The sequence below is a fragment of the Maylandia zebra genome, linkage group LG7 (assembly GCF_041146795.1).
Source record: "Maylandia zebra isolate NMK-2024a linkage group LG7, Mzebra_GT3a, whole genome shotgun sequence".
NCBI lineage: Eukaryota > Metazoa > Chordata > Actinopteri > Cichliformes > Cichlidae > Maylandia > Maylandia zebra.
The window spans coordinates 24,664,698-24,691,545 of NC_135173.1; the positions used below are offsets into that span (position 1 = coordinate 24,664,698).

Below are 26,848 nucleotides of genomic sequence, written 5' to 3' on the forward strand. Positions count from 1 at the left end.
AAAAAGACAATGACCACAGAGAGCTGAGGCGAGATCGGACGAGCTCAGGGTGGTGTAACTCTATGGTGGTGTTACAGTTAAATGAAACTTCCATTTGTGGGTTAGTTACAATGAACCTTCATAAAAATGGCTTAAAAAAACACACATTATCGGCATTACCAACACTATGACATCCAGGGCTGAAAATGCATTACAGTACTGATAATTATTACTATGAGTTGTGGAGGTGTCTGCGATTGTTGTCTTAACAGTTTTCACTCCTTTGTAAGCCCTCATTTGCATTCCCCCAGGCCGGCTGCTGCTGGGTCAGGTGGTGGATCATATTGACTCCCTGCTGGAGGAATGGTTTCCCGGCCTGCTAAACACCGACATGCACGGCAGTGGAGAAGCTCTGCTGAAGAAGTGGGCTCTGTACAGCCCAGAGGATGGGCAGGAGTGGAGGAAGATTCCCCTGGAAGACATTTTAACAGGTGTGTGCACTAAAACATCAGCACTTGTATTGTTTCCTTAGTCAGGTCAGTTTTGTATTACTGTCATGGATTCAAGAAGTCTAAAATGATAACTTTGTTGATTGTAGATTTCTTGCGAGCGAGCGCAGAAAATCGGCCCTGCACTCTTCCCGTCTTTCAAACAGCCCCTGATCTGTTATTGAGTGACCAGCCTGCAGGAACAACACTTGACAGTGAAGAACTGGATGTAGATCTGTCTTTAGAGAACAGACTGGGTACGGCTGTGTAATGTCCCGATAATTTCTGTTTTTTATGAAAAAGCAGATTGTTAAAAGCACCATTTTTAATTTTGAACCTTCTTGTTTTAGTTTCATTTTTGTTTCTTAATTCTTTCATATTGGTTTTGTTAACAGGGGACGGTGGCTTTGGAACTGTCTATCGAGGCGTCTATAAGAACGAAGACGTAGCTGTGAAGATATTCAACAAGCATGCTTCTGAGCTTTACATCTACAGACTCCTCAGACAGGTACCACTGAAACTTTGCTTACCAAAGTCCCAACATTCCTCTTCCTAACATCTCTGTGTCAAAGACACCTGTGTTTTCACTGTCCTTGTGGCTCAGCAGTGATTAGACATCATACATTGTTTCAGCAGGAAGAGTTGCACATCTACCTGACCTCTGTGTCTTTTGTATCTTTAAGAAATGACAAATGTCACCAGCCATTTCAGAGCTAAACTTTTGATGCATTTTGCCTTCATCGATTCACATTTCTCCCTGTTTTTCAGGAATTAGTCGTTTTGGGCCGCCTCCGTCACCCCAGCCTGGTGACCCTGCTGGCAGCCGGCTCGACTCCTCAGGTCCTGGTGATGGAGCTGGCTCTGCGCAGCTCTCTGGATTCCCTTTTCGAAAACAAGAACGTTAGCTTCAACCAAAAGCTCCAGCACAGGATTGCCCTGCAGGTGGCTGATGGGCTCAGGTAGAACGAAGAGCTGTTGACATGTTATCTTAACCCAGCATCAAGAAATTCTTCACATAATCATCAACTAATTTTAAGATTGTGTTTTAGATTTTAACCACCATAATAACTTTAAATATCTCTAAATCAGATTTAAATGCTCGTGTAAAGTACAGAAATCGACTTACCTGCTGTTTCTTTGTCAAACCTGTGTGATCAGGTACCTTCACTCAGCCATGATCATCTATCGGGATCTGAAGCCTCACAACATCCTCCTGTTCAACCTGAAGACCGACTCTGACATCATCGCCAAGATCACAGACTACGGCATCGCTCAGTACTGCTGCAGCATGGGAGTAAGAAGCTCTGAGGGGACAGCAGGTCAGAGTCCAAAGTGCCTGTTTTTTGGGGGGTTTTTTCAATTATTATTTCATTGATCATGCGATCAGAATATTAAATTATTTTTAAAATCAGATTTTGAAGACATATTTGTCTTTGTGTTGTTTTTTTTTTTTTGTCCACTTTGATTGGACTGCTTTATGATGTTATACTGTTATCAACTGATTACAGGTTTCCGAGCTCCAGAGGTCGCCCGAGGTAATGTGATTTATAATCAGCAGGCTGACGTGTTCTCGTTCGGCCTGCTGCTCTACGACCTGATGACCCGTGGCGAGCGCATTTTAGACGGCATGAAGTTTCCCAGCGAGTTTGATGAAATTGCAGTTCAGGGAAAGCTGCCAGGTGGGAATGCGACAGTTCACCTATAATCACTGACAGTGAATGTTAAGAAAAAGAGAGCCACCTCAGACATGGTACTAATAATGACCACGTACAAGTAACTAAATGCTTGACATTAAAGCCACATTAATTTAAAAGAAGGCAAAGTAGTACTCAGTTTCTATACTAGTATATTTGAATTGGATTTGCATTATATGTGTTGTTTTATATATTTCACAAGTTAAAGAGAATTCACTGAAGTGTGCATTACTTCTTCTACAGATCCAGTAAAACACTACGGTTGCTCACCTTGGCCCAGCTTTCAGGTTCTAATAAAGGAATGTCTGAGGGAGAGCCCACAGGATCGACCCACTTCTGCTCAGGTTAGGACCCGCAGACTGTGTAACCAGCTTGTTCACCTTTTCTATCTGAGAAAGGTGATGGTGGTGGTGCCACCGCCCCCTAGTGGCATTAAAGTGGATACTATGTAACAGAAATGCAGAAGTGCAAGCAGCAGATTTAAATTTAACTCGATTATGATTTTTAGTCCTACTTGAGTGATACACAATTAAGAGGCTTTTGTGTGTGTGTCTGTGTGTGTCTGTGTGTGTGTGTTATGGGTGGAGGTGTTTGACAGGTTGAATTCAGGTGAAATGCTGTGTCTTATGAGGGAGCTTGTGGTTCCCGGGGTTTTGAGTGCCGAGTGCTTCATTCTGAGCTCTCGCACCGCCGACAGCAATTCTTCCAGCCACCGGGTCTGGCTTGGTGGAGGAAGCAGGACCCAGAAGAAGGGATCCATCACAGCTGTGGACCTGAACACCAACACGGTCGCTACACAGGTACTGATACACAATGTTAATGTGGCAGAGGGCTGCCCCTCCCTGAACCTTGTTCTGCTGGAGGTTTCTTCTTGTTAAAAAGAAGTTTTTCCTTCCCACTGTTATCAAGTGCTTGCTCAGAAGGAGGGTCAGCTGATTGTTGGGGTTTTCTCTGTATTAGTGTAGGGTGTTTGCTTTACAATATAAAACACCTTTCCGTTGGGCATCTTTCTTTGCCTTTAGACAATAATTCTGATGGCAAAAGAACCAAACGGGACAGGCGAAAAAAAGAAACAAAAACAATATAAAACACCTTGAAGCAACTGTTACTGTGATTTGGTGCTATATAAATGAAACTGAATTGAAAGTTTTTGATTTCACACGTTTGATGCAATTTAATTCATTTAGCGTCTTGTTTCTTTACATCTTCTTTGAGATCTCATACATTATAATCCCTGTAAAAATGATTCTCTTATCATGGAATTATAATTTGCATTCACAGGCTGGTTCATTCGAGGTCGACACCAGTCCCGTCCTGTGCCTCGTGACTGTCCAAATCCCAAACGAGGACAGCGATTGGCTGGTGGCAGGCACCCAGTCTGGCTCTTTAGTGGTCATCAACAGTCGAGACACGTCGACTTGGCACCACCTGCAAAGGGTCACCGACGCCGTCACATCACTGTACTTCCACGTACACCCTCGACGCACGTAAGCATGTGAAAAAGTGCACTGTGAACTGCTGCAGTTCCGGTTTAGGTCGTATTATAACCACTTCTATATGTTCCCTGTTGATCTCTTTTTTAAAATTTGTTTGTTTTTAGTCAAAGAAAGAATTATTTGCTGGTTGGGACAGCAGATGGAATTCTTAGCATTTATGAGGACTCTGTGCTCAAGGTAAGTATTCAAGGATAAAGAAAAAGCCCTTTTTTGATTGTTTAACGGATGATATTCTGATACATGCTAATTGTGCACATTTATCAGCTGGAATTCTTGTTTTTTAGCAGGAGAACGGCCAACCGGTTAAAACGCTCAGTGTGGGCCACGTCAACACTCCGGTCATGTGTTTGGGCCAGTCGGTGCATTCACTGGACAGCAGGTCTGTGTGGGCCGGCTGCGGATCCAAGATCCTTTCCTTCACCACTGATTATGATGTCTGCAAGTCCATCGACACAAGACCGAACCTCTTTTCTCAGTAAGTCTGTGTGGGAATGTCAGGCAGCTCGTTCTGTAAACAAATGCATATATATGATATATTCCAGCTCCATTTACATAATATATGAATGGAGTGTCGTTTTCAAGGTGCTATGAAGATTAGAAAGTATGAAGTGTGATCAAAATGTTTCAGGAGTTGTCTTTTAAAAAGACACAAAACACTTGGAAATGGTCATGTGAATGTCTCATCTGGACTTCTTTACAACTGATTGCGTAACAGCAAAATTCTGTGTCTTTGTGTGTTCGTGTGTGCGCGTACGCCCTTCAGCCAGCAGCGGTCACTGGGGAGCGAGGCGTGTGTGTATCGTATGGTTGTGGATAAATACGTGTACCTCAGCAAAGCCAGGACAACAACTGTTGAGGTTTGGGACAAGAGGAGCGAGAGGATGGTGGACTGTATTGACTGTGCTCAGATTATTAGGTACGCTCGCACGTGACACACACTGACATACGGAAATTTTTCTGCAGTTACAAAGTCGCAGTGACTGTTAACTTCCACTAAATAAAACTGTATTTTTCTACTCCATGTCTTTGGAGTATGAATGTAGTGCATACAGACATACAGCAGGCCCCCTCCAACCAGAGGGAACAGCAGAGGCAGATCTCTTGCATTATTAGCTGCAGACACTGACTGAATAAACAGTGAGAATGAGAACACAGGGATCAGAAACAAAAGGTAAAAGATGATGCAGAGCAGCCCACGGTTTGAAATTAACGTGCGATTTTGAAAAGACACCAAACATTACCGAGCACTTAGCAAGAACATTAACTGAGCAGGAAAACTGCAGGTGACTGTTGTCAGTCTGTTTTTCAAAATTCAGATAGTTTTCCACACAACAGCAGCTGCATGCTAATGCCATCCGTTCCCCGCAGACGTGACAGAGGCGGGCACGGCAGAGAAGCTGAGCTGCCCTCTGAGGCGTCGCCCTCCTTGGCCACAGTGAAGGCCCTGCTCTTGCCAAGCGCCGCCATGCTCTGGATCGGCACTAGAAGGGGCCACCTGCTGCTACTGGAGCTCCCCAAACACCAAATTCTGCAGGTCATGGAGCCCCACTGTGATTCTCTCCGCTGTATGGCATCTGCACTCATACGTGGGTCCTTTTTGTTTTTAGTTTGACCTTTAATTTCATGCCACTCTCCTGGCAGATTAGCAGATCCGCACAGTTCCTGGTTGGTGTGGATGTATTGTTACAGTAATAATAATAAAGCCAACCACAGCATTCATTTAATGGAACAGAAGCGTCATACATTTATGCACCTTATATACTTGCTGATGTCGCTCGATGTTGTTGTCTAAAATTGTATATTAAAAGTGGAAAAATATTTTGTGGAACAGCTCCCTCATCAGTGCACAGATATGTGCTCATGTGCAGGGCGTCTGCGGTCCAATATCTTCTTACTGCTGATGGTTACTGTGAGATAACAGATAACAGGACACTAGGCAGTTGAAGTACCTCTCAAAACATTACATGTGATTGAAATTGTGTTTCCTGCACACACTGCCGTTTCATGTTCATATTGAAGATTGCTTAAAGTAAAAATATCACATCAACATTATTTTGCCCCCCCCAAAAAATAAGAGTTGAATTAAAGAAGAAATTAAAAATTGATGACCAAGTTCATTGATTCTTTGTTTGTGTCAGTCGGTGTGAAAACGTTGCAGTTTTCTGTTTTTCTGTTTTTTTTAATAGAAACACTTAACAGGGAGAATGTGGTGCTGGTGTTGGGCCGAAGACAAACTCAGCACAAGAATCAAAATGGTGAGTCCGACGGTTCATTGTTTCTCACACGACCTTGAAAGCGGCGATCCTGCTGTGCAGGGTTTTTTTTCTTCATCTGTTCAAAGTGTTTGTTTGTCTCGGCTGTCAGATGAAGAGTCTGTGCTTACGATGTGGAACAGCATGCTCCCGGTGGAGGTCAAAGACCTGAGAAAGCACTGCGAGAAGAGAGAGCAGATCGCAGCCAAAATGAGAGAGCAGCTCCACCAATGAGCACACTGACTTTGTATGTTTTCACTTTTTTACATCCTGCTTCTCAGCTCATATATGGATTTGTTTTTATGCTACTGTCATTGCTTCATTTTTACTTTTATGAAAATCTCAATTAAAAAAGGACTATGGGAGGATGCCAGAGAGAACCCACAAACACACAGGAGAATCGGGGGACAGCATGGTGGTTAGCACCATGGCCTCATAGCAACAAGGTGTAGGCTCCAGATCCACTTGCCTGTGTGGTGTTTGAGTGTGTTCTCACACAGCCCAGCGACATGCATGCTAGGTTAAACTTCTGAATTGGCTCTAGGTGTAAATGATTGTCCATCTGTTAGACTGTGACAGATTGTCGAGATGTCCGGGGTGTAGCCCCGCCTCTCGCCCTGTCACAGCTGGGACAGCCTTCAGTCAGAGTTGGATAAGCAAGAAAAAACCAGATGTACAGATGGCTTAACTGGAATCTCTAATGATGCTTTAGGTCATCCAAAAATACGAAACACTTTAAAAGATTCAAAGACTTTCTTTGAACTGTTTTGATTATTGTGTTAATCCTTTTTTTTTTTTTTTGCAGAATGTTTGTTGAAAAGGGATCAACTTCCCACTGCAGGAGTATCTCGGCAGTGCACGCTGAAAGGGGCGCGTTACCTCAGTTTCTAATAGCCATTCAAACTTTCCAGCACACTGACCCTGGAAGAGCACTAATAAGGGGACGACTTTGTAATGAACTGGTCAAAAGAATCTAATTCAACAAATGTTTCTCGATGTTCTTGATGATGCACATTTGCACCACTTTTTATCAGATGAAGAGAACCTTTAATTACTTTGTCAGAAGGGACACAAAAGGTTTCATTTGTGTTTTCAGAGCATATGTACTAAACCTGCTCCTGATAGATAACTAGAAAGCCAAAGGAAGGAAAAAAAGCCCTCAAAGTGTACATTTGACTATTTATTTTATATGTTTACCATTGAGCTCCATCACGCCACATCAGTAAACAGGAAATGAACATCTCATAATGCTGCCTGCTTTTCTCAAATTTATATTTCCTGTTGTTTAAAGTGAATGTGATTGTGCCAAACACAAGTAACTACAGTTTTATGTACTGTGATGGCTCTTTGTTGTGTCGCTTTACGGAGTATGTTCACAAAAAGACAGAAGATGAGAAAAATGTATTTTTTATAAGAAGGAAATGTAGAGAAAATTTGAATGATTTGGTGTTAATTTGCACTTTTTTCTCATTTTCCAGTCGCATGTTGTACATTGAACAATGTGTTTTTCTGAGTAGTGGGATACTGTACATACTGGGAATAATCTCAAATTGCACTGCAAGAATAAAAGCAACAAACTGATTTCTAGTGTGTGGTTATGTTTAAGCTTTAATCAGAGGGAAAAGACATTAAAATTGAAGCTTTTTGATGGAAAAGAAAATATTTACAGAGTAAAAAAACAAAGATGGGTTAAAGAATTAGAGTACTTCTGAACCTTAAAAACACTGTTTTGATATCCAAACTAACAAGATAAATATATTTAAAATATTTATATTATATTTACAGAATACTTTAAATATACAACGGCCATCGTGTATTCTATAAACAAATATAAATAACTTAGGCACACTTTTCTTGCAGACAATCAAGGGAGTGGCTTTCAAAGGCCATCCTTTCGACCCAAACTCGTGCCAAGAAAAACTAATCTCGCGACATTACTTCATCATTGACACTGCAGCTAAGCTTGGTACTTTCTGACCACCTCTTACATCTCTCACCTGAACTGGCTGACTCTTGGAGATTCGTATTCAAGCAGGCCTCTTTGGCTCTCCAAAAAGAAAGGGAGCAAAGACTGGAGGGAAATGGAGATGAGTTTGGGAAGCACACAAGCAAATCGGTGAAGGATTCGACAAGGATGGTGTTTATTCCTAGACCTTCTTTTAAGGGATACAGTTGTACTAGTGCAGTTTCACAGACATGAGATGAGCCTGGCCTCAGACTAACGTTTTCCCCATGGAGATTTTTTTAGGTTCTTTTAGTACAGAATTAGACTTAGTTCAAAACTCTGAAACTGGCAGATAAGGTTCAGAGACAACAAATAAGAGAGCAGTTACAATATATACAAAGAAAATACGGTACAAGAGAAATGTACAGCAACAATACAGCTAACTAAACGCACGCAGAGAGTTGAGGGGGGAGAAGTGGCCCCCCGTTATGGCTGCGGAAGGGCATACTATCACTGTCAGTCTATAAGTCTGACTCAGGCATATCTGGCATGTCAGCCATCAGGTAACCGATACCATAACGGCCATTAGGTGCGGTGTCCACATCAGTGCCGCCGCTGCCGCTCTGCTTGCGGTAGATGCTGTTGCCAGGCATCGGCGAGGGAGCCTCGCTGGGAGACTTTCCATGAATAAGGCTAGCGTCGTCGTCTTCCTCTGGCCGGGCGGTCTCCTTGATGATGCGGCCTTTCTTGTAAGAAACAGTGGAAAGGCCACTCGTGTTCTCACTGATGATGTTGAAGTAGCGTAGGCCAAAGACCACGGGCACGGGCAGGATGGCCATCACCACCAGAGAGATGCAGACCACAATGCCCCACGGAGGGAAGCGCAAGGTTTTCTCTATGGCCTGGAGGGCAAACACAAGAAAAGCAACGAGTTATAGTGAAAGAAGTTAGCAGAAGAAGTAATGTAAGTAATGTGATACTAGATTGGTAGAATATATACTTTTTTAGACAATCAATACTCTATTAACATAATTTTTAATAGAAGGCTATTTTTCTAACTAAAGCAATAATACTTGTGGATGCACTTTGTCTAGTATGACCTGTGCTCCACTTTATAGCGGTTTCAAGCTAATAGCACTGGTGCTTGAAGGTCTATGTGGCAGACATGTATCCTGTTGATTTTCCTCAGATTAAAGGATATCTAAACCTCTGTTTATCAGCCAAAAAGCCTGGCTCGTTTTCTACTTTCTTGCCATTTCTTTGAACTCTTGAATTTGCTTTTTACTCGTTCCAGGTTTACTATTTAGGAAAACTTCCACCCACATTGATCCCTGATTTCAGAAGCCCAGCCGGAGACATTAACTCACCTCTTCCTGGATCCAGGCACTATAGCTGGGCGGCGTCATTATCAGCTGAATGAAGCTGGAGCACAGGAGGACCATTAGCAGGATGGGTGTGATGTACTTCCACATGTAATAGTAGAAACGGTACGGCGTAAAGCCCAGCATGTCCTTCAAGTCTTCAAAGAATCTGAAAACAGAGCAAAGCAGCAGGAGGTGAGATCAGATGAAGAATTCACAATAGTTTCCTGTTTTCGCTTTATACACCGGATGGCTTTATATATGTGGTTCTTATTTTTGCCATTAAAGTTGCATTCAAACAATTATGTTTAAAACAAAAAAGTGTCACAAAAATAGACAATGTGGAAGTTTTGTAAGGAACAAGTACAGTCTGTAGCCCTGTAGGTAGGTAGTCTTTGTTACAGCCATTTGCCTTAGGCAGAAAAAAATACATTAAGAAAAAAACTATAAATGAATGGCTTAAAGAGCCATTAAAAAGCTTTTTTCTGCATAAGCAGTAAGTGAGTAAATATTAAGGAAACATGGAGATGATGTATATTGTGAACTTACTTATCGATCCCATAGAACCAGGCGATCGCCACGTTTTCCAGTATGACCACTATGAGCAGAGGCAAAGTAGCCGAGTAGTCATCAAACATGGTCACAAAGTAGTTCCCTGAGCGCTGAACAAAGAGGAGACCGATGGAGAAGGCCAACACGCAACATCCCACTGCAGGAGAAATCGCAGGTAGTTCGTCACTGTGCATACTGACATACATTAAAGGTCTCAAATGAAAACTCCATAAATATTACATGTGTGATGGAGCTTAAACGCAATACTGTCATCATTCCCCAGTTTACAAGAAGAGTTTGGAGTGGAGTATATATAAGTGGAACGGGATCCATTCTAAGCTATCTGACTCAAAAAGACCGGCTCAGCAACCTACATCTTTTCACTGAGAGTGTGACAGCCACTTTGCCACCATGTGTTATTAATCGAATTTGTGTTTTTACATTATTACTTATCTCTCTGAAACTATATTTTTGAGGGTGTAGCTTGGTTTTGGGTAAAGTCAAACTCATTTAGCTTTAAATAGCAGCTCTTCTCTCGTAGAAAGAAAACATAAAGCATTATAAAATCAATGTGTTTTTAATGGCAATGGTTTATTTGGGACAGTTGTAACTCAAAGCTATAGTCAGCCACAGTCTGCTTCCTACAAGATGTACGTCTGAGTAAAACAAGTCTGCACGGGTCTTCTGCAATCGTCTTCCATCCACTTTTGCAAGACTGAATTACTGCCTCCATTTATCCTTCATACACAGCATGTCTAAACATTTCCTTTTACAGAGCTGGACTGATTTAAATATGGTCATTAGGATAAAACACAGGTCATGTGATCTTTCTAACCTGTAAGAAACTCCTTTCGGACTTTGAATGTGTCTATCAGCGGGGTGAGGATACCCTCAATGGTGCCAAACATGCTGCCGAGGCCGAGGTTAACCAGCATTAGGAAGAACATGACGGACCAGAAGGGTGAGGCTGGGAAGTGGGTCATGGCCTCTGTAAAGGCAATGAAAGCCAAGCCTGTGCCTTGTACTGCCTGTCAGGGAGAAAAGAAGGAAAGGTTAAAACACAGCACCAAAGTCCTAGCTAGCTAGTGTAGCACTAGCTACTTTTAGAGGCCTCGTTGCTTTGAATTTGTTCTTTTTGTTGTCTTTAATGAAGACTAAACAGACTGCCAACCTGACCAGAGTTGCCAGAAATATGTGCTTTTCTTTTACAGTAGGTGATCCAAAAGTTAGCACAATCCTGGTTTCCACGAGGTCCAACAAAAATCTAAGGGGGCTTTTCCATTAGGTTTTGGAATACTGTAGGTATAAGGTCCATGGTGAAAAAAATAATACCAATGTTTTCAGCAAGATAACTTTCCCAAAGTGTTGCCACTTTTATGAATTCTGGAGTTCAAGTATACTTACCAGAAGTACTTCGGTCATTCCCTATTTCAATCCCTTTTTCCAGTCTTTACACATATTCCACATATGTAAAAGACGTCTAACTCTTTGTCTTCTGCAACCCTTACCCTCCTTGCCTTGTCAATTCTCGAGTCTTTGGATGTTGTCTTGGTTTAACTGCTAATAGTCTATACCTGATAAGGTGTGGGTAAAGGCAAGTTTGAGGTTGGCTTGGGAAGAATACCACTTGCTCTGTTTGCAGCCGTTAGCTTAAATTATTTACTTATGTAATTTCAAATAAACCCATCTTTCTGAACACTCACAAAGTGGGTAACACTTGACAAGAAAGAAAATAAACATCTTCAATAAAATGTTATAGACTTTTAAAATAACATACGGCCACGTGGAATGACTTGAATACGGAGTCATTTACAACTTTTATCCCCATGTACCTTATTCAGCTCGTCTTCGATGCTGCAGGCTTCCAGTCCCAGTGACTCGAACTTATCCTGCTTAACCCCTTTGATGTGATCTATCATCTTATGGTAGTCCTCACCACTGACTTGATTAACCTGAGTAAGGTTCATGGGGTGGGGAATAAGGTTTTGCTCAAGGATGCCGCTCCCCAACAATGTTAAAATCTTGTTGGTGTTCCTAAAAAAAAAGAAAAAAGTTGCTGATTGTTAAATTCTCAAGAGATTTAAACGGTGGTCAAAAAGCTAAACATCAATCATCCTTGAACAATCTTCAGAAATACCACATTCAAAGACTGAAGTATGAAAAAGTATTGTCTGAAACAAGTGGACCAATGGACTCGTTGCTGTTGGTGTTAAGAGTCTTATACTCACATTGCAACACATTTGCTGTTCATGATATTGGCTTTGAAGCCCAACACGGCAAACACCACCAGGGTGGCCAGCACAGAAGTGAAGAAATTGATAAAAGACACCAAGACGGCATCAAAGTGGCAGTTGTTGTCGCGCTTGTTGTAGCTGGAGAAGGCAATGACGCCACCGAACCCGAGACCCAGCGCGAAAAAGACCTGCGTGGCTGCCTCACGCCAGACCTTGGCCTCCAGCATGATCTCCAGCTGAAAACGAACAGATTTGAATTAAGTCTTAGCTCTAAACACCTATTACAATATAAATGGATGTGCAATGACATCCCCAATGTAACGTCACAAAATATACCAAATGATGAAGCTTCAATCAAGCATTTGCAATAACTGGCAATGATAGCTGACATGTTGTCAAAGTAAATGAAAGATTAATGTAGTTCTTAGTCATATATTTGTGATTTCTGTAAAAACCTGATTGTACTGCTTTCTTGTGGAAATAATATATATTGGTGAAAGAAATGTTCAGTCATTTTGGCAATTTTTCTGGGAGGAGAACAGACTGATGAGTGTCATAAAACACCACATCACTGTCATCTACCATAAGTTATGTTTTAAAGTTTTCAACTCTGCTGATAGGCTGGAGACCATCTCAGCTGAGACCAGGTAATCCTTGGAGAGGTTGTCGGTCTATTGAAGGGCTAACCATTCACATCAACAGCTGCAGCCAATTTGGAATAACCAATTAACCAAACATGCACCTCTTTGCACCTAGGGCTGAACGATTATGGAAAATAATCTAATTGCGATTTTTTGCCCCAATATTGCGATTGCGATGCGATATGCAATTATTTTTTAAGGTCTTTGTCTTCTGTATTATTAAACAAAGACAAGCAATACATCATATAGTATGGCCAATACTATATTACATTAATTTTAAACTGTTCTTTCCTGGAAGACAGACCTCTGTTATGATGACATGAGGTGATGCATGAATTGATGACTGACATTTTTATTTAACTTCTTCAATCACAACAGTATATTTGAACATACACAATAGTTTATTTTTAGCTTACAAACATCTGAGCATAAAGTGCTGACAAGGAACCCTGGTGTAAACATTAAAATGAAAGTCAGTACAATGTGCAGATTGCAGAAATATACATAAAAAAAATCAGTGGCTTTACCACACTCAGTTTTTCGACATCTGTGAACTACTAGACAGTCATTCAATTAAAAAATAATATTAAATAAATAAAACTAATAAATAAAAAATACACACATCTTACTGATCTCTGCAGTCAGTAACATTACACATAAAGTGCAAACATAATAGCAATTGTATAAACACACACACAAACACGCCTTTAAAATTTAAAGGCGTGAAATTGGACGGTCTAGCCTTCTGATTAGCGTCACCGCTGTCTCAGTGGAGTTTAATAAACTCGGCCGTCTGCTTCTTGCTATCTAAAATATAACCAGACACTGGTGTAAATTCTCGACTGTCTCATACTTCTGTTTAATAAGTTTTCTGTTTGACGTTTAGTCAGCTGTGTGAAAACCAAGGAGGAACCCACCCAGGGGATTAATAAAGTTTTATTTTATCTAATCTAATAACTTTAATCTCAGCCAAACCGATTTACTCACGAACAAACAAAACACTGAAAAAAACCCAACAATAACATTTTTAGGTTGTCTAAGTGACTTATATATTACGTTTAACCCGAGCAGCGAAACTCCGCGGTGATCTGAAAATGATGTGCCGGGAGTTGTGCCGCTCTCGGCCGCATCAGTAACCCTCGAGGTCCCGGCTAGCTGTCGAGCTGGTGGGTAGCAGACGCCTCTGAAAACGTCGAAGCACTTTTGCAAATATGGGATATCTTGATAAACCGAGCAGATATTTGATGTTTACACAACTACTTTCTCGCCTGAAAATATGTTAAAAGTTTATTTTGTGACCCAGAAAGATTAGTATGAGTAATTTTAAAACTTAGTAGCGGCCGCCATTGCTGGAAACTGGAGTTTGGCTGGGCCGCGCTATGAATTCTGGGATATGGTAGTAATTTGGACAGCCTTCGGCACGTCGCTGTGACGTAATCGGTCTACAAATGCGGCCTCAGGAGGATGCAGCCCATGAATTTGGACATGTCCAGAGTATAATCGCAGCCTTTGCGGTTAGAAAATTGCACTTGATCATGTCGCGATATTATCGCAAATGCGATATATCGTTCAGCCCTATTTGCACCTGGAGAGAACCTATGTAACCATAACGACACAATCTCTGCACAGAAAGCCAGCCGATTCAAACGCAACAGCTTCTCGCTGACAGCCAACAGTGTTTGTTTTATTAATTGCATAATATTCCTTTTACATATTTATTCATGAGCACACGTATCAGGTACATGAAAGATGGTGGCAGAACGCAAGTGTCAGCGACGAGGCGAGAAGACATGCAACACAGACATGCACTGCTGCCAGTGTCTGCACTTGGATGGTTACGTAAAAACTCAGTAACTCCTGTTTCCATGGTGACATTCATCTGCAGCCTGACATGCCATTGGCCAGTTGCTGCTGAGGAGCCAGCCTATCACAGTGCGGAGTTCTTTTTGAGTTCAGACACAGTTTAATTCAACAGCGATTTCAACAGTGAATAAACAGAAGCAGAAATAAGGGCATTCTGACCTGAGCACTATTCAACTCATGTCTAAGTATAAAGCCAGTACTATCATCTAAATGGATTAAAGTATGAAAGTACTCATGATGCGAACAATCCTCTACAGTCCTGTTCAGTATTATATGGTTCTATCATACGATCCATTAAAGGAGACCTATTATATTTTTCCTTATTTTCTGTCATATTCATGTGAAAAAAATGTACTACATACTGCTCCAAACACTGCGTTTCAAACTTCTTTTCTACTTCTTTTTCTGTTTGCTGTCAGAAGTCAAACGACTACTGAAGTCAAGGAACACAAATAAGGAGCATTTAATATTTAAACACCATTGTGTTAGTGAAGAAGCTAATGTTGTCAATAAGAACATTTGTGATGTGTGAAAAGGTGATTTTGTAGTATAAAGTAAAATACTTTCATTCTGAAGTGTAGTATTAAAGGGAAAATTAGCTCGAAATGATGTATTTTTAAATATATGATACTTTAATTATACAGCATCATCAAGTCCAAACATCATAATAACAAAAAGGTAATCCTACACTTGAGAGGATCTTTACCTTGGGTGTGAACATGTGACGGATCCCATCCATGGAGCCCTTCAGGAGGAGCGACCGAACCAGGAAGCAAACCAGCACAACGTACGGGAAGAGGGAGCTGAAGTACATCACCTGCAAGCAAACGCAAGTGTTTTCCACATCACACAGGGCACGTATCTTTGGAAAAACTGTCAAACAAATTAAAATGAGTAAACAAATGCAGCGTGATCTCACTGCCTGACTTTCTATGCGGTGCTGATCGTGGTCGTTTGACAGGAACATCAAACTGTTCAGAAAAGAGAGTGAAGATCTGCTGAGAGCTGATAATAAGCAAAAACATGTTTTTCTTCTATTGCTGTACTTTCTTTAAAATCGAATTTATTCAAGCATTCAAAGCAGGGACCAAACATCTCGTGAAGAATTTCAGTTTGCAGCTGAGGGATGTAGTCTGAACATTTATTATTTTATGTGATCGTGGCATCACATCACACTAATTTGTGGGTGGGCTTAAGTGCCCCTTCCCCCTCAAACCTACATATCATTAACCGGATAGACAAGTTGGCGCTTAAAGACTATAAACGGGATGAAACCCTGAGCCAGATAGTTTACAGATCCTGTAGGGTGTGGGTGCAGACACCGGGAGATAGTTTGGGATTGAGTCATGAGCACAGTCAGTGATTCAGAGACATTACTATCTAGGTCCTTCCCCTTTATAGCCAGCCTGCCTTCCAGCTAACTTTCTTCTGATTGGCTGTCTTCTGCCTGACATCATAAACAGCCGACGACAGAAGAAACTTCCCAGAAATGGGCACCAGAGAAGTCTGGAAGGTTTCACGGGAATTACAGATAAACCGATCTCCTTATTTAAAATATTGGCCATTTTTACCATGACGTTTCATGACTGTAGCGGTGTATATATAAGATAAAAATATGGAACAGCATGGTAGGTCCTCTTTAATCAAGGTCTCTGGCATTTAATGAATTTCTCCTCAAGCTTTAATTTTAAAATAGTAAAAAAACAAAAAACAAACAAGAAGCAAGTTTTGTGTTTTAAATAGATTTTATAGCCAATCATTTAGTACGAGGTATAGCCTCCTCTGCAGATGCAAGCTGTTGCCCATCTGCACACGGACCGCATCTGTTGTTGAAGAATTGCTGACCATTCCTGGATCAGCCTGCCGCTACGCAACGGTCATTGGTTGTGGATTTCACTAATAAACACATCGACCCAGCACGTCCCACGCATGCTCAGTTGGAGACATATTGGGACAAAAACACTGGTCAAGGAAGTCTGGATATGCTCTTGATTCAGAAAGGCCTGTGGTGCTCTGGCAGTGTGGAGGCTGAAACTGCCAGAGGGACAGACACTGCCACGAGAAGTGCAAAAGTACAGGTTGGAGGACCTCATCTCGGTGTCTCTGTCGACTCACATTTTTACCATGAACGATCAGATCAGAGATGGTGCTCTCATGGACACGCAGGACTGTAGCAACAGTGCGTGCCACGATTGCTTGGTCAACTTCAGTCAATTGCACCATGGTGACACTGATGATAATGTCATGCATATATTGGAGGTGGGGGTGGGAGTGGGTGGGGTAGGGGGTGGAATGTGTTCTGCCACTGAAAAAAACCAGTGAAAAGAAATGGAAAACTACCCACAGAAGATGTTTGGGTTTTCTAAGAGATTAAGATAATGTACTGAGAGATGGATTTAAAACTAAGATTGAAAATGTATTTCACAAAATATGAACTTCTTGTTTATTTAACTCTCTATTTATTTTTTGAGTAGTATATTTATTATATATACAGGACGTCCCTGTAGAATATGTAAAGACCACAAATGTTTACCTTCCTTCATTTTTAAAGCACGGACACAAAGTTTTTTTTTTGTGATATGATACGTTTCAAATTTCAGGAGAACCCAAATAGAATTTAAAGCAACATATATAATCAAATATATTTATACATTTATTGAGTTAAATGTTTCTCAAGTGAAGAACCCTTACATAAAGTCAATGTGATAAGCTGAGTTCATTTCTTCAGTTGGTTTCTCGTCTTTTTCAGCTGTAACTCTTTTTAGCACTTTGCTGAACTGAAATGCAGCCTTGGTCGTCACAAAGCCAAGCAGGCTGCTCCTTTGTAACCTCAGTCTTATGGTCTTTGAAAAGGGGTGTTTTTCTCTGAAGGCTCATGTATTGTTACAGATAGAAGGTTCTTCTTGCAACGGTTAAGTTCTGGGAACTTCACTGTTCTCTACATGAACTGATAAATTTCTCTGACGTCATTACAAGAAAGCCTGACTGTAAAGTAATAAAGTAATTTTTTTAAACAAGATTTATCAGTAATCTTAACATTTAACATTTAAAACGTGACACATAAGTTGCCATAAAAGTATAAGAAAACAAAAGCTTTCAAAGTTCTGTTATTTTATCAGTTCAAGTCTATCTTTTATCATCTCTTTTTTTCACCACGCTCTTGACAATCAAGTCAAGCCAAAAGAGTGTGTATAACCATGGTAACCAAAGGTTTAGATCCCTTTCATGCCCACCCACACACACACACACACACACACACACACACACACACACACACACACACACACACACACAAATGGGGCAGAGACGCAGATTGTGGCAGGGATATTCCTCGGACAAGTCTTTTGTGTGAACATTAGCAGAGAGGGCATTAATATTCTTTTGTATCATGTGCCGCTGATTAAACTTCTAAGACACTTAGCTGGCTCCTCGGAGGGAAAGTTTGTGCACAGTCTCTCTGCTGGACAACTAAAAAGGGCCTTTCAGACCCAGCTGGTGGTTGTAGGACAGCCATCTGGCTCAAACTGTACAACTAACTGACAGCTTGGGTGGCCCTGATTACCTCCAAAAATGAGTATTTATGTGTTTCTTTCTGTAATTTATTTTATTTCATTGATAACAGTATAAGGGTCTGACTGTTTTGTGCTAATGCATAAATCCCCTCCGATGACGCAGCACTAGTGAAACACTGATTGTATTTATAGGTGAGAATTCTTGCCAGGCAGCAGGGTGTGGCAGACAGCAGAAAAGAGACCAGCGTTGCAAATCACCGCCGACAGCGGTCCAAGATTAAAGGACTTCTGCTGGACACGGCATCCATCTTGTTTTGTGCGTCTCTGCTGGGGGGAATGCAAAGCCAAGCATGCAGTAGACTGCTGCTACTCGCTGGGATAAGGCTTGGGGGGACCTGAGAACAATGGCTCTCATTTGCTAACAGTGCGTAAGCACAAATGTGAGCGCAAACTGCAAGCACGAACGTTTCACACACAAACCAGCAATTTACCAATATTTTCATACCTGAGTTTGTTTGTAGTCCTTATCTTTATCTGATTTCATTATATTTTAAATGAACTCATCTTTAATTAAAAATTGCTTGCTAGATCCCATCACTTATAGTCTAATAAGATACAGTAAGACTGTAATCAGAATACTCTAAATGAGCCGCTGGGTTTGCCAAAGTCTTTTTGCTGCCTGCAGATGTTGGTGAATGAAGGTGAGATTGCAGCACTTAATAAAAGTGCTGTAAAACCAAAAACAATGACCTAAAAGAGGCTCAAAAGCCCAATAAGACTGCAGAGCGTGATAAGAAAGTCTGAGGTTGAGTCAACTTAATAGGCCTTCACTAAAAGGCCTTACTCCACTACATAAAAAAAATATCGTTCACATCTACCGTATTAATTTTGACCCTACACCCAGTTTATAACTCGCACAACATCAAAGCTCGTTTTGGGACTATTTGTACAGCACAGTTAGCAGAGGCTTGACTCTGACCCCAAGAGTACACCAGCTAATACTTGTCATATGATAGTGAAAGTGTGGAATGATAACGATCACCTGTTAAAAGAAAGCGAGGAACAAGCAAATGACAACCTTTATCCAGGGGCTAATCCTTCCGGATGCTGGTCACGCTACTGTCAGCTTTGTTACACTAAGCTAAAGTCAGCTAAGCCAGAAATCCTACAAAAGATCACATGGGCTCTGAAAATCATATTTCAGGCTGTATCATTAGAAAAATTTGTCAAGGCACATTACTGCGGTCAGTGCCTGTTGAAGAGAGCTAATTGTGTGTGAAAAGACTTTCCAAAACATTCTGCAAGCACAATCCTTTTGTTTCGCTTACTATTCTCCATTTTCCACAGTGCAAGAGTCCTAGCAGGTGCTGATTTCTTCCTGTTTTGTTCCATCTGTCTCTTCTTCTCTCTTATTTTCTACTGGTATCTTTTCTCCCTATCTTAAATTAACTGTTTTAAATTATGCGTACCTTCCCAGAAGACTGGATTCCCTTGATCATGGCAAGGCAAACCATGGACCAGGCAACCAGCAGACACACGGTCATCTTCCAATTCAGCCCTCCGCTCTCAGAGATGCTGTCAGAGATGTCCAGGGCCTCGCGGTACCAGTAGTAGGTGGTTGCTGAGCTTTTCTCACACTCTGGCACCACATCTATGGACAAAAAACATAGCGCTCATCATGGACGTATTTACTGAAGATCATTTCCAAGCGGCACAAAGACCTTAAGAAGCCTGCCGAATACTGCCGTTACTAAATTGCGTCTTACATGTACTGGTCTTGTTCTTCACGAGGGGGCACTCGTGCCATGGCAGAGGTTGCTGGAAGGACTGGGAGAAGTAGAAGAGACTCCAGCTGATGATGACATTGTAGTAGAGAGCCACAAAGAAGCACACCTACAGGCGAGAGAACAAAGTCAACTTCAGACACACAACTGAAATCATAAACAGTGTGAAACACAACATTTAGCCACAAAATAGAGGCTAAATTAGTGAAGACTCCCCACCCCACAATTTTCCTTTTCTTCAAATTATTGTCACTCCATATTTTTCCCTACCTGCAGTGACTTAACAGCTCAGTGTGAGAATCAATATAACCAACAGTATGCTAATATACCACCATACTGTTTATACACAATGTTTTAACCATGTTCAGACAGGACCCCTGTGTCTCACTCACCACACAGCTGGCAAAGCCAATCCCCCCCAGCCGAGGGCTGATGTAGTTCCACACACCGATGCTGCCCCTACGGATTCGCTGTCCCACCGCAAGCTCCAGGAAGAACAGCGGAATCCCAATCAATATGAGCAGGATGAGATAGGGCACCAGATATGCTCCTGCCAATCAAAACAATATGAAGAGCAGGTTAAATGAAGGATGCAAAAAGAAGAGTAAACTGTCAAATCACATAACAGTGAGGCACTAACATTTGAGTTCCTGAAAGCAGTTAACAAACATGTGGTGACAACACTTAAACATCAGCTTTTTAAAATCTTACCCTTTGCCCCATTCTGGCTAGAAAATCACACCAACAGACAGCTGTTTTCTAAACTTTAACTATACAACAACATAACATCTCCCTGATGGTGACACATTCACCTAAACAGCAAATTAAACACACAATCAGATCCAAACGACTACACACACGTGCTGCCTTGATGGGCTTCTACCTAACAGGGCCCTATGGAGCGTACAATAGTGCAATCAAATCATTATGGAAACCAGAAAAGATACTGAAGTCTAAAATTACCTAAATTACAGTGGCAAATATAGCATTTCTCTCTAGAATTAAGGTTTCTGGGTGAATAACCAACATTAACTGGTGTAATAGTGTGGTACGGTAAAATACAGGATGCCGCATCTCCTGTGAGCACCGAGACTGCCAAGCGCACAACAACTTCAGGACAAAAAGAGAACCCAAAGCTAGATTTTGGAAATAATGAGCCGTTTTATTTTCCTGAGAGGAAACGGAAAGGAACTGTGCTCCTGTGGGGTTGTTTCGCTTTTTCGCACGTGAAATGAAACTTCCTGTCTGCCCTCAACCACTGATATATATTAAAATCAATTGCATCATTTCCAGGGTGCAACTAAAGCAACGAAGAAGAAGAGAAAAGCCCCCTCTGTGACACGGTACCAATCATAAGTCTGAGCCACATCAAACGTAAACACTGGTGAGTCGGCGTAGTGTGAGGCTTGCTGTGAGTCATTGACAACAGCGCCGCACCGCAATGGGTTTATTATTTTAAAAACTGGTTTCATCTCTTTTGCAACAGAGCTCATTGTTTTATCTGGCAGGACATTCATTCACATCCTTTCCTGAGTCCTCCCTTAATGGGAGTGGTCACACACGAGAAATTAATATGTGTGTGTTTCTATGCTTTTTACACATGTGTGTGTGTACAACATACTTAGTAATTTCTATTAATATAATATCTAATTCTGCTACAGAATACGCAGTTTATTTTGGGCTTTGACAACATCAAAACCCTCCCTCTGGTCTCCATTGTCTTTTAAGAACTTCAACAGTCTCCCTGGGATATTCAGACACTTTGATGGCACTTTGAGAAAGCAAACAGCCCAACAAGAGTGCAGCTTTTGTTTTTTCCTTCTTTAAAAACGTTTCACAGTCCTCCTCAGTCCCAGCAGTAAGTGAAATGAAATATCTGGTTTAGCCAGTTATCAGGCACGCAGCAATTCACTTCCTGTTCGGTACCAAGAGATATGGATTACTTGCATTATTACACACTACTAGAAATACCTAACAATCTATCCACCACTAAATCTGTTTGACTTGATTTATGATTTACTAGAGCTAAAAGGCAAAACACAAGCTGACTACATGCATTTTCCCTGCTTGTATATATAAGCCTAACACTGGGCTTGAAAGTGTTCCTGGAACATTGTGTACATGATCTCCAAAGGGAAGGTGAGAAATGAAAACAGACTGCAAAAGTCATAAAGACACACAGAATTGCTATACAAAGGGTTTTTAGAACTTACCTGTTTACATTTAATAGAGGCTTATATTTATGCTTTTATGAGTTAGCTGTCTGTTTTTAGTGACAGGTAGGTACCATCTCATTTGCTAATGGTCAGTTAGCGTCACCTAAGCTAATTCAACTCTGGATTTCTGCTCAGCTAATTCTACCAACAGCCTGTAGACACAGAAATCAAATGGCACCTTACCTTTCTAAACAAAATGATAGAATTTCATCTGTAATTTGTTTATTAGCACTAATTAGCAGATACATAAAAATATAGTCTCTGAATGTACCTTGCTAACCAAACTTGCTAGCGTTAGCTGCTAAGTTAGCACTCCACCTACTAATCAAATTATGATTAGTTCTGGCTCAAAAAACAAGATGGTGATAGCTGTTCTATTTTATAATACACATTTGGTTGGTGCAGAACATAAAAGAAAAAATGTTGTCCTCTAAATTTGATGTTCAGAGCTAAAAGAGAAAGATGAGCAAAAGACCCTTTCCTTTACTAAAGCTTCTGCTCCCAAGTGGGTTCAAAACTCACTCACAGGCCCTCACAGACATAACAATATAACACACACACACACGCACGCACACACACCGGTTTCAGCCCCCATTTTAATCTAATTACAGTGGAACACAGCAGGGTGACCAGAGCCGTTTAAAACAGACCTGAAAGCATGACAGTCTGTGAGAGGTGGTAATTTTTCTGAACGTCCCTGAGCACACATGCACACTATCTCATGCCAATTATATACACACTTCTAAGAACATGATTCAAGGTGGTATTCTATACCAATAAAGAGCCGGGCCTCTTTTTCTGAAGACGTGTCACTACAGTGGAGTATTTCAGACTCCTCTGTAGTGACACGTCTTCATCAACCACACATTTCTCAAAGATTCTGCATCTACTGACCTCCCCCTAAACCACCTACCTGTGACTCAGAAGTGGGAGCGACTTGAGGAATTAATATTCAAATTTTCCTTTTAATAAACTGCAGAAAACTTACATTTCCCCCTCTTTTTTAAACCTGGAGTTGTGTATAGTGTTGGGCACAAACCCCAGTCTCCCAGGTTAAAGTCCTGGGTTTGACCTGTGCAAAACGCTTTCTTTCTACTCAGAGAGTGGACGTCATTACTCTTTAACTCTACATGCACTCACAAGTTATCATAGTCCCTAACAAGCAAGCAATTATGAGGTGTTTTTCACATAATAGCACATTAATAACTAATGTAATTTGCCTAACACATGATTTTTTATTAACTTATATATTAATAGCCATTTATGATCATGATGAGGATTACTTTTCCTAGTTTGGGGAAATGTTGTTTGCCCCGAGTCTACATAGATCATTCAGATCTTCAGTGTAGTAATAAACCTGGACGGAGTTTCTATCCTGTCTGGCCAACCTGTTTAGTTAATCAGCTTTCCAGAGACACTCAGTAGCTTTACATAATCTCCATGCAACACCTTATCAGGACACACACACATACACACGTTAGACTAGAGACACAACAATTGTCTGCGAGGAGTCAATCAAGTAGAGCAGACCGCATTGTAGGAAACGTGGTTATCATAAACTATAATCCGAAGCGTCACGCTCTTCTTAGAATTATTTCCTGTATGTTGAAAGCAGTGTCAGAGGTTCTGTGTTTGGTTATTTGCTCTTGTATGTTCTATGAAATCACAGACGCAACAAGGCAGTCGCATTAACATTCTGTCTGCGGTGAAGCTCACAGCCGAGTCTAGTTTTGATGGACACATCACGGGACTCTGCACCCACATGGTAAACACAGAGTACAACACGTTCACTGTAAAATGGTAATTTCATGAAGTCATGACGCCATTTAAAGCCCATTCGGAGTGTCTGCAAAGAAACAAAAGTGGAAGGTGATACTTCTGGTTTCTCAGCAAGGATGAACAAAAAAACAACCAAATCAAACACATCTTCTTTAACTATTTTTTATCCTCTGTAAAAACATGCACATGTAGATGCTAGACTTGGCTTCTACCCAAGAATATCACATCCCGGATCTACGAACACTTTTAATTACCACGGAAAACACGGAACTCCTTTTGTTCCCTTGTGTCTTGGCCTTTGTTCCTTTTGTTATCATGCTTAACATGGTGCTACCCATCAGTTATACGCTCTTACTATGTGTGTGTGATGCTAGCTGAGACTCACCCCCCCCATTCTTCTGACACAGGTAGGGGAATCTCCAGACGTTGCCCAGGCCTACAGAGAAGCCAACCTGGGCCAGGATGTACTGGAGCTTGCTGTTCCAGGCCGGTCGTTCCTCCTCCTCGGCATCTGACCCTCCTTCCTCCACATCGCACTCTTTCCCTTCGCCTTCATGGTTGTTGACGATCAGCGAGCTCTTCTTGAAGGAATCATCACAGGCGTCCTCGTTGGAAAGCAGATCTCTGACAGACTCCGTGACATCGTCGTCAAGCTCTCTCTTGACGGCCTTGCTGTTTTTGGGCATTTGATAAAGCAAACAAGGGCGAAAGGGTGGAACGTCTTCTTGGCTGGAGGGCTGGTGGGACAGAGCCGGCGTGTGAAAAGAACTCTGCGCAACGGCACAAGTTTGAAAGTATTCTGGGTTCAACGGCCAGCGGGCTTTGACAAAGTTTGTAGAGGTTTATTTCCTCATTATCACCATATATCTGCGGGGGAGAGATAGGAACACAGCAAAGGGTAAACAGCCAATGAAAGTGAAAACCTGTCTTTATTTTTTACATAGTTTCAGGTACTTATTTCCTTCCTAAAATGCGAAAATAACTTTGACAAGAGATGACCAGAAATGAACTTACTAAACTAACTAAACCCAAAGGTAAACCTTTATTTGGTTTACCTTTGGGTGATTTGATTTCAGTTTGACTCCATTTATATATTTCACATGAAATAAACTACTTTTTTAACCTTACTCCTTATCCCTCAGCATCTTACTCGAATTTACACTGTAGAGAGAATTACTTCTCCATCTGAGGGATGCTGATTTATTCCTCACATGGATATCACATGACTGGAAAGGGCACCGAAATCAGTGAATGGGATTTTATTCTCAGTGCTTGTTCTGGACCAAAAAAATGGGCCTGGAGCATTTAGCTGGTTGAGCACGCTGCCTAGGACAGTGACACACTGGGATACAGAGGCTATCCCGTTTCAAGCCCCCTGAATAATTGAACAGGCAAAGCGATTTGCATACAAACCCAAACATTCCCTCCTTTTACCTGATGGGGAAAGCCCTCAAATATAAAAGCATATGAGCTTCCCAAATTACACTTTTCTCTCCTATAAAAGAGCTTCATCACGGTGCATTAACATTTAATGACGCTTAGTACCGGCAGCACTGGAAGAGAATCAAGGGTGTGCCGACCACCTAAAGGCTGATTAAGGTGCGCAGCATCCTTGACTCCTAAATGTGAGCATCCTTTCAGGGAGGCTTCACATCAAGCTCAAATCCATCCTCGAACATTTTCATTTAAACTGTCAGAGGCGCAAAAAATATCCCCAGCACGACGAGGGGCGTTGCGACCACGAAGCACTGCGTGTCTCCCGCCTTTCACCACACAGAGGATTAAGAGATTAATAGATTTCTTTCAGTGCTTCCAGATTAGCCTGGTTTGAATGAGGCAAAGGCCATCGTTTCATAATGCAGTGAGCACAACGCGGCGTCCAAAAACGAGCAACGATGCTGCGCAAGCCTCGCCTCTGTTCATATTAATCGTTTAATAGCAGAGCACTTATTACAAATATTAAACATATGAGTGCGTCTAGAAGGAGAATGACTCATTCTGTGGTATCTTTTTTTGTATGCACATGGCTCGGCCTGTTGGGTTAACATGACACACCAAAGCGGATGAAGCAATAGATTAAAAAATAGAAGAAAATGTATTATCAACCCAACCGGTGTCACTAGTGCCATGTGGCGTTGTCCTCGTTAATTCATTTCCTCCCTCCCGCTCACAGCCGTCATGTCATCGCTGAGGAGTGTTTCATCATTCATCGGTCATCCACATCAGGGTACCTCAATCCACCCTATACTCTCAATGTATCACGCCTTGCCTTTACCATCAGCCTGTTTATCCCTGCTGGAGATGCCGAGGATGGTACTCACCTTCGCGGAATAGCAATCTTCTGAAATGACTCGTCTCAAGGAATGAAATTGTGAGAGCACATGCACGGGGAAGACATTATCACCAGTTTGTATCTCAGCCGGTGTGTAGAGCGGCGCTTCGGTCTCCTGCGCTTCACTTGTCTGGCTCACACAGTAGAGCGCCGCTCAGAAAGGAAAGGAGGGGGGCGGAATGGGTGGGGGGGTTTCTCCGCCTCCAACTCACTCGTGACCGTCAGTAGGCAACTCTTTATTTACTTAATATTTAACTTTATATAGCTTATATCACATATCTATGTCACATTACACGCCACGCATGCTTACACCGTTCCTATTTAGTTGAAATAAGCATATTTGTACCCTCTTCCTCCCCCCGTTTGCCACTTGGTACACTCCACTACTACTAATCCGGCAGAAAGGGGCTGGCTTAAGGACAAAAAAGCAATGTGCCTCTGTTTATAAACGCGGATTTTCTCTGACTGGATATGTATTTGGATCGTACATGTATTTTTTTATTTTTTGCAATTTATTTAAAAAAAATACAGACTGAATTTAGGGGGCATGGCGTGCAGATAGCAAGGTTTCTGGTTCAAGGTCGTCGTTTTGAGCGACATCCACCATTCGACCTCCCAGAGCGGTGCGATGAAATTTACATACATCCTCGACGAGAGAGAAATCAGACAGAAATATTGTTTTGTCATGCTTTTTATTTAAGATATATTTAGATAATACCA

The 26,848-nt window shown here is 41.5% G+C and overlaps 2 protein-coding genes across 3 annotated transcripts in view; one reads left to right on the plus strand and one right to left on the minus strand.

The window, feature by feature from the left end:
* Positions 1-7,490, plus strand: part of lrrk2 (leucine-rich repeat kinase 2) — a 32,827-nt gene extending 25,337 nt beyond the window's left edge. For both annotated transcript variants that reach the window (XM_012922826.5, XM_012922827.5), the window contains exons 37-52: positions 291-470; positions 578-724; positions 863-975; positions 1,236-1,426; positions 1,626-1,786; positions 1,976-2,146; positions 2,405-2,505; positions 2,749-2,961; positions 3,443-3,648; positions 3,762-3,834; positions 3,942-4,132; positions 4,421-4,573; positions 5,026-5,243; positions 5,844-5,912; positions 6,022-6,156; positions 6,715-7,490. In XM_012922826.5, coding sequence (XP_012778280.3) covers positions 291-470; positions 578-724; positions 863-975; positions 1,236-1,426; positions 1,626-1,786; positions 1,976-2,146; positions 2,405-2,505; positions 2,749-2,961; positions 3,443-3,648; positions 3,762-3,834; positions 3,942-4,132; positions 4,421-4,573; positions 5,026-5,243; positions 5,844-5,912; positions 6,022-6,143 — 2,309 coding nt within the window. In that variant the 3' untranslated portion in view covers positions 6,144-6,156; positions 6,715-7,490. The remainder of the gene's footprint in view (positions 1-290; positions 471-577; positions 725-862; positions 976-1,235; positions 1,427-1,625; positions 1,787-1,975; positions 2,147-2,404; positions 2,506-2,748; positions 2,962-3,442; positions 3,649-3,761; positions 3,835-3,941; positions 4,133-4,420; positions 4,574-5,025; positions 5,244-5,843; positions 5,913-6,021; positions 6,157-6,714) is intronic.
* Positions 7,491-8,028: 538 nt separating this feature from the next.
* slc6a15 (solute carrier family 6 member 15) lies at positions 8,029-26,276 on the minus strand. Its single transcript, XM_004564453.5, has 12 exons — positions 26,118-26,276; positions 24,182-24,663; positions 20,194-20,351; positions 19,784-19,910; positions 19,487-19,668; positions 15,212-15,322; positions 11,996-12,237; positions 11,600-11,801; positions 10,603-10,795; positions 9,765-9,924; positions 9,222-9,384; positions 8,029-8,756 (listed from the first exon to the last, which is right to left on the minus strand). Exons 2-12 carry the CDS (start codon positions 24,480-24,482, stop codon positions 8,376-8,378), a joined length of 2,220 nt encoding a protein of 739 aa, XP_004564510.1. The 5' UTR covers positions 24,483-24,663; positions 26,118-26,276; the 3' UTR covers positions 8,029-8,375.
* Between the last annotated feature and the right edge of the window lie 572 nt (positions 26,277-26,848).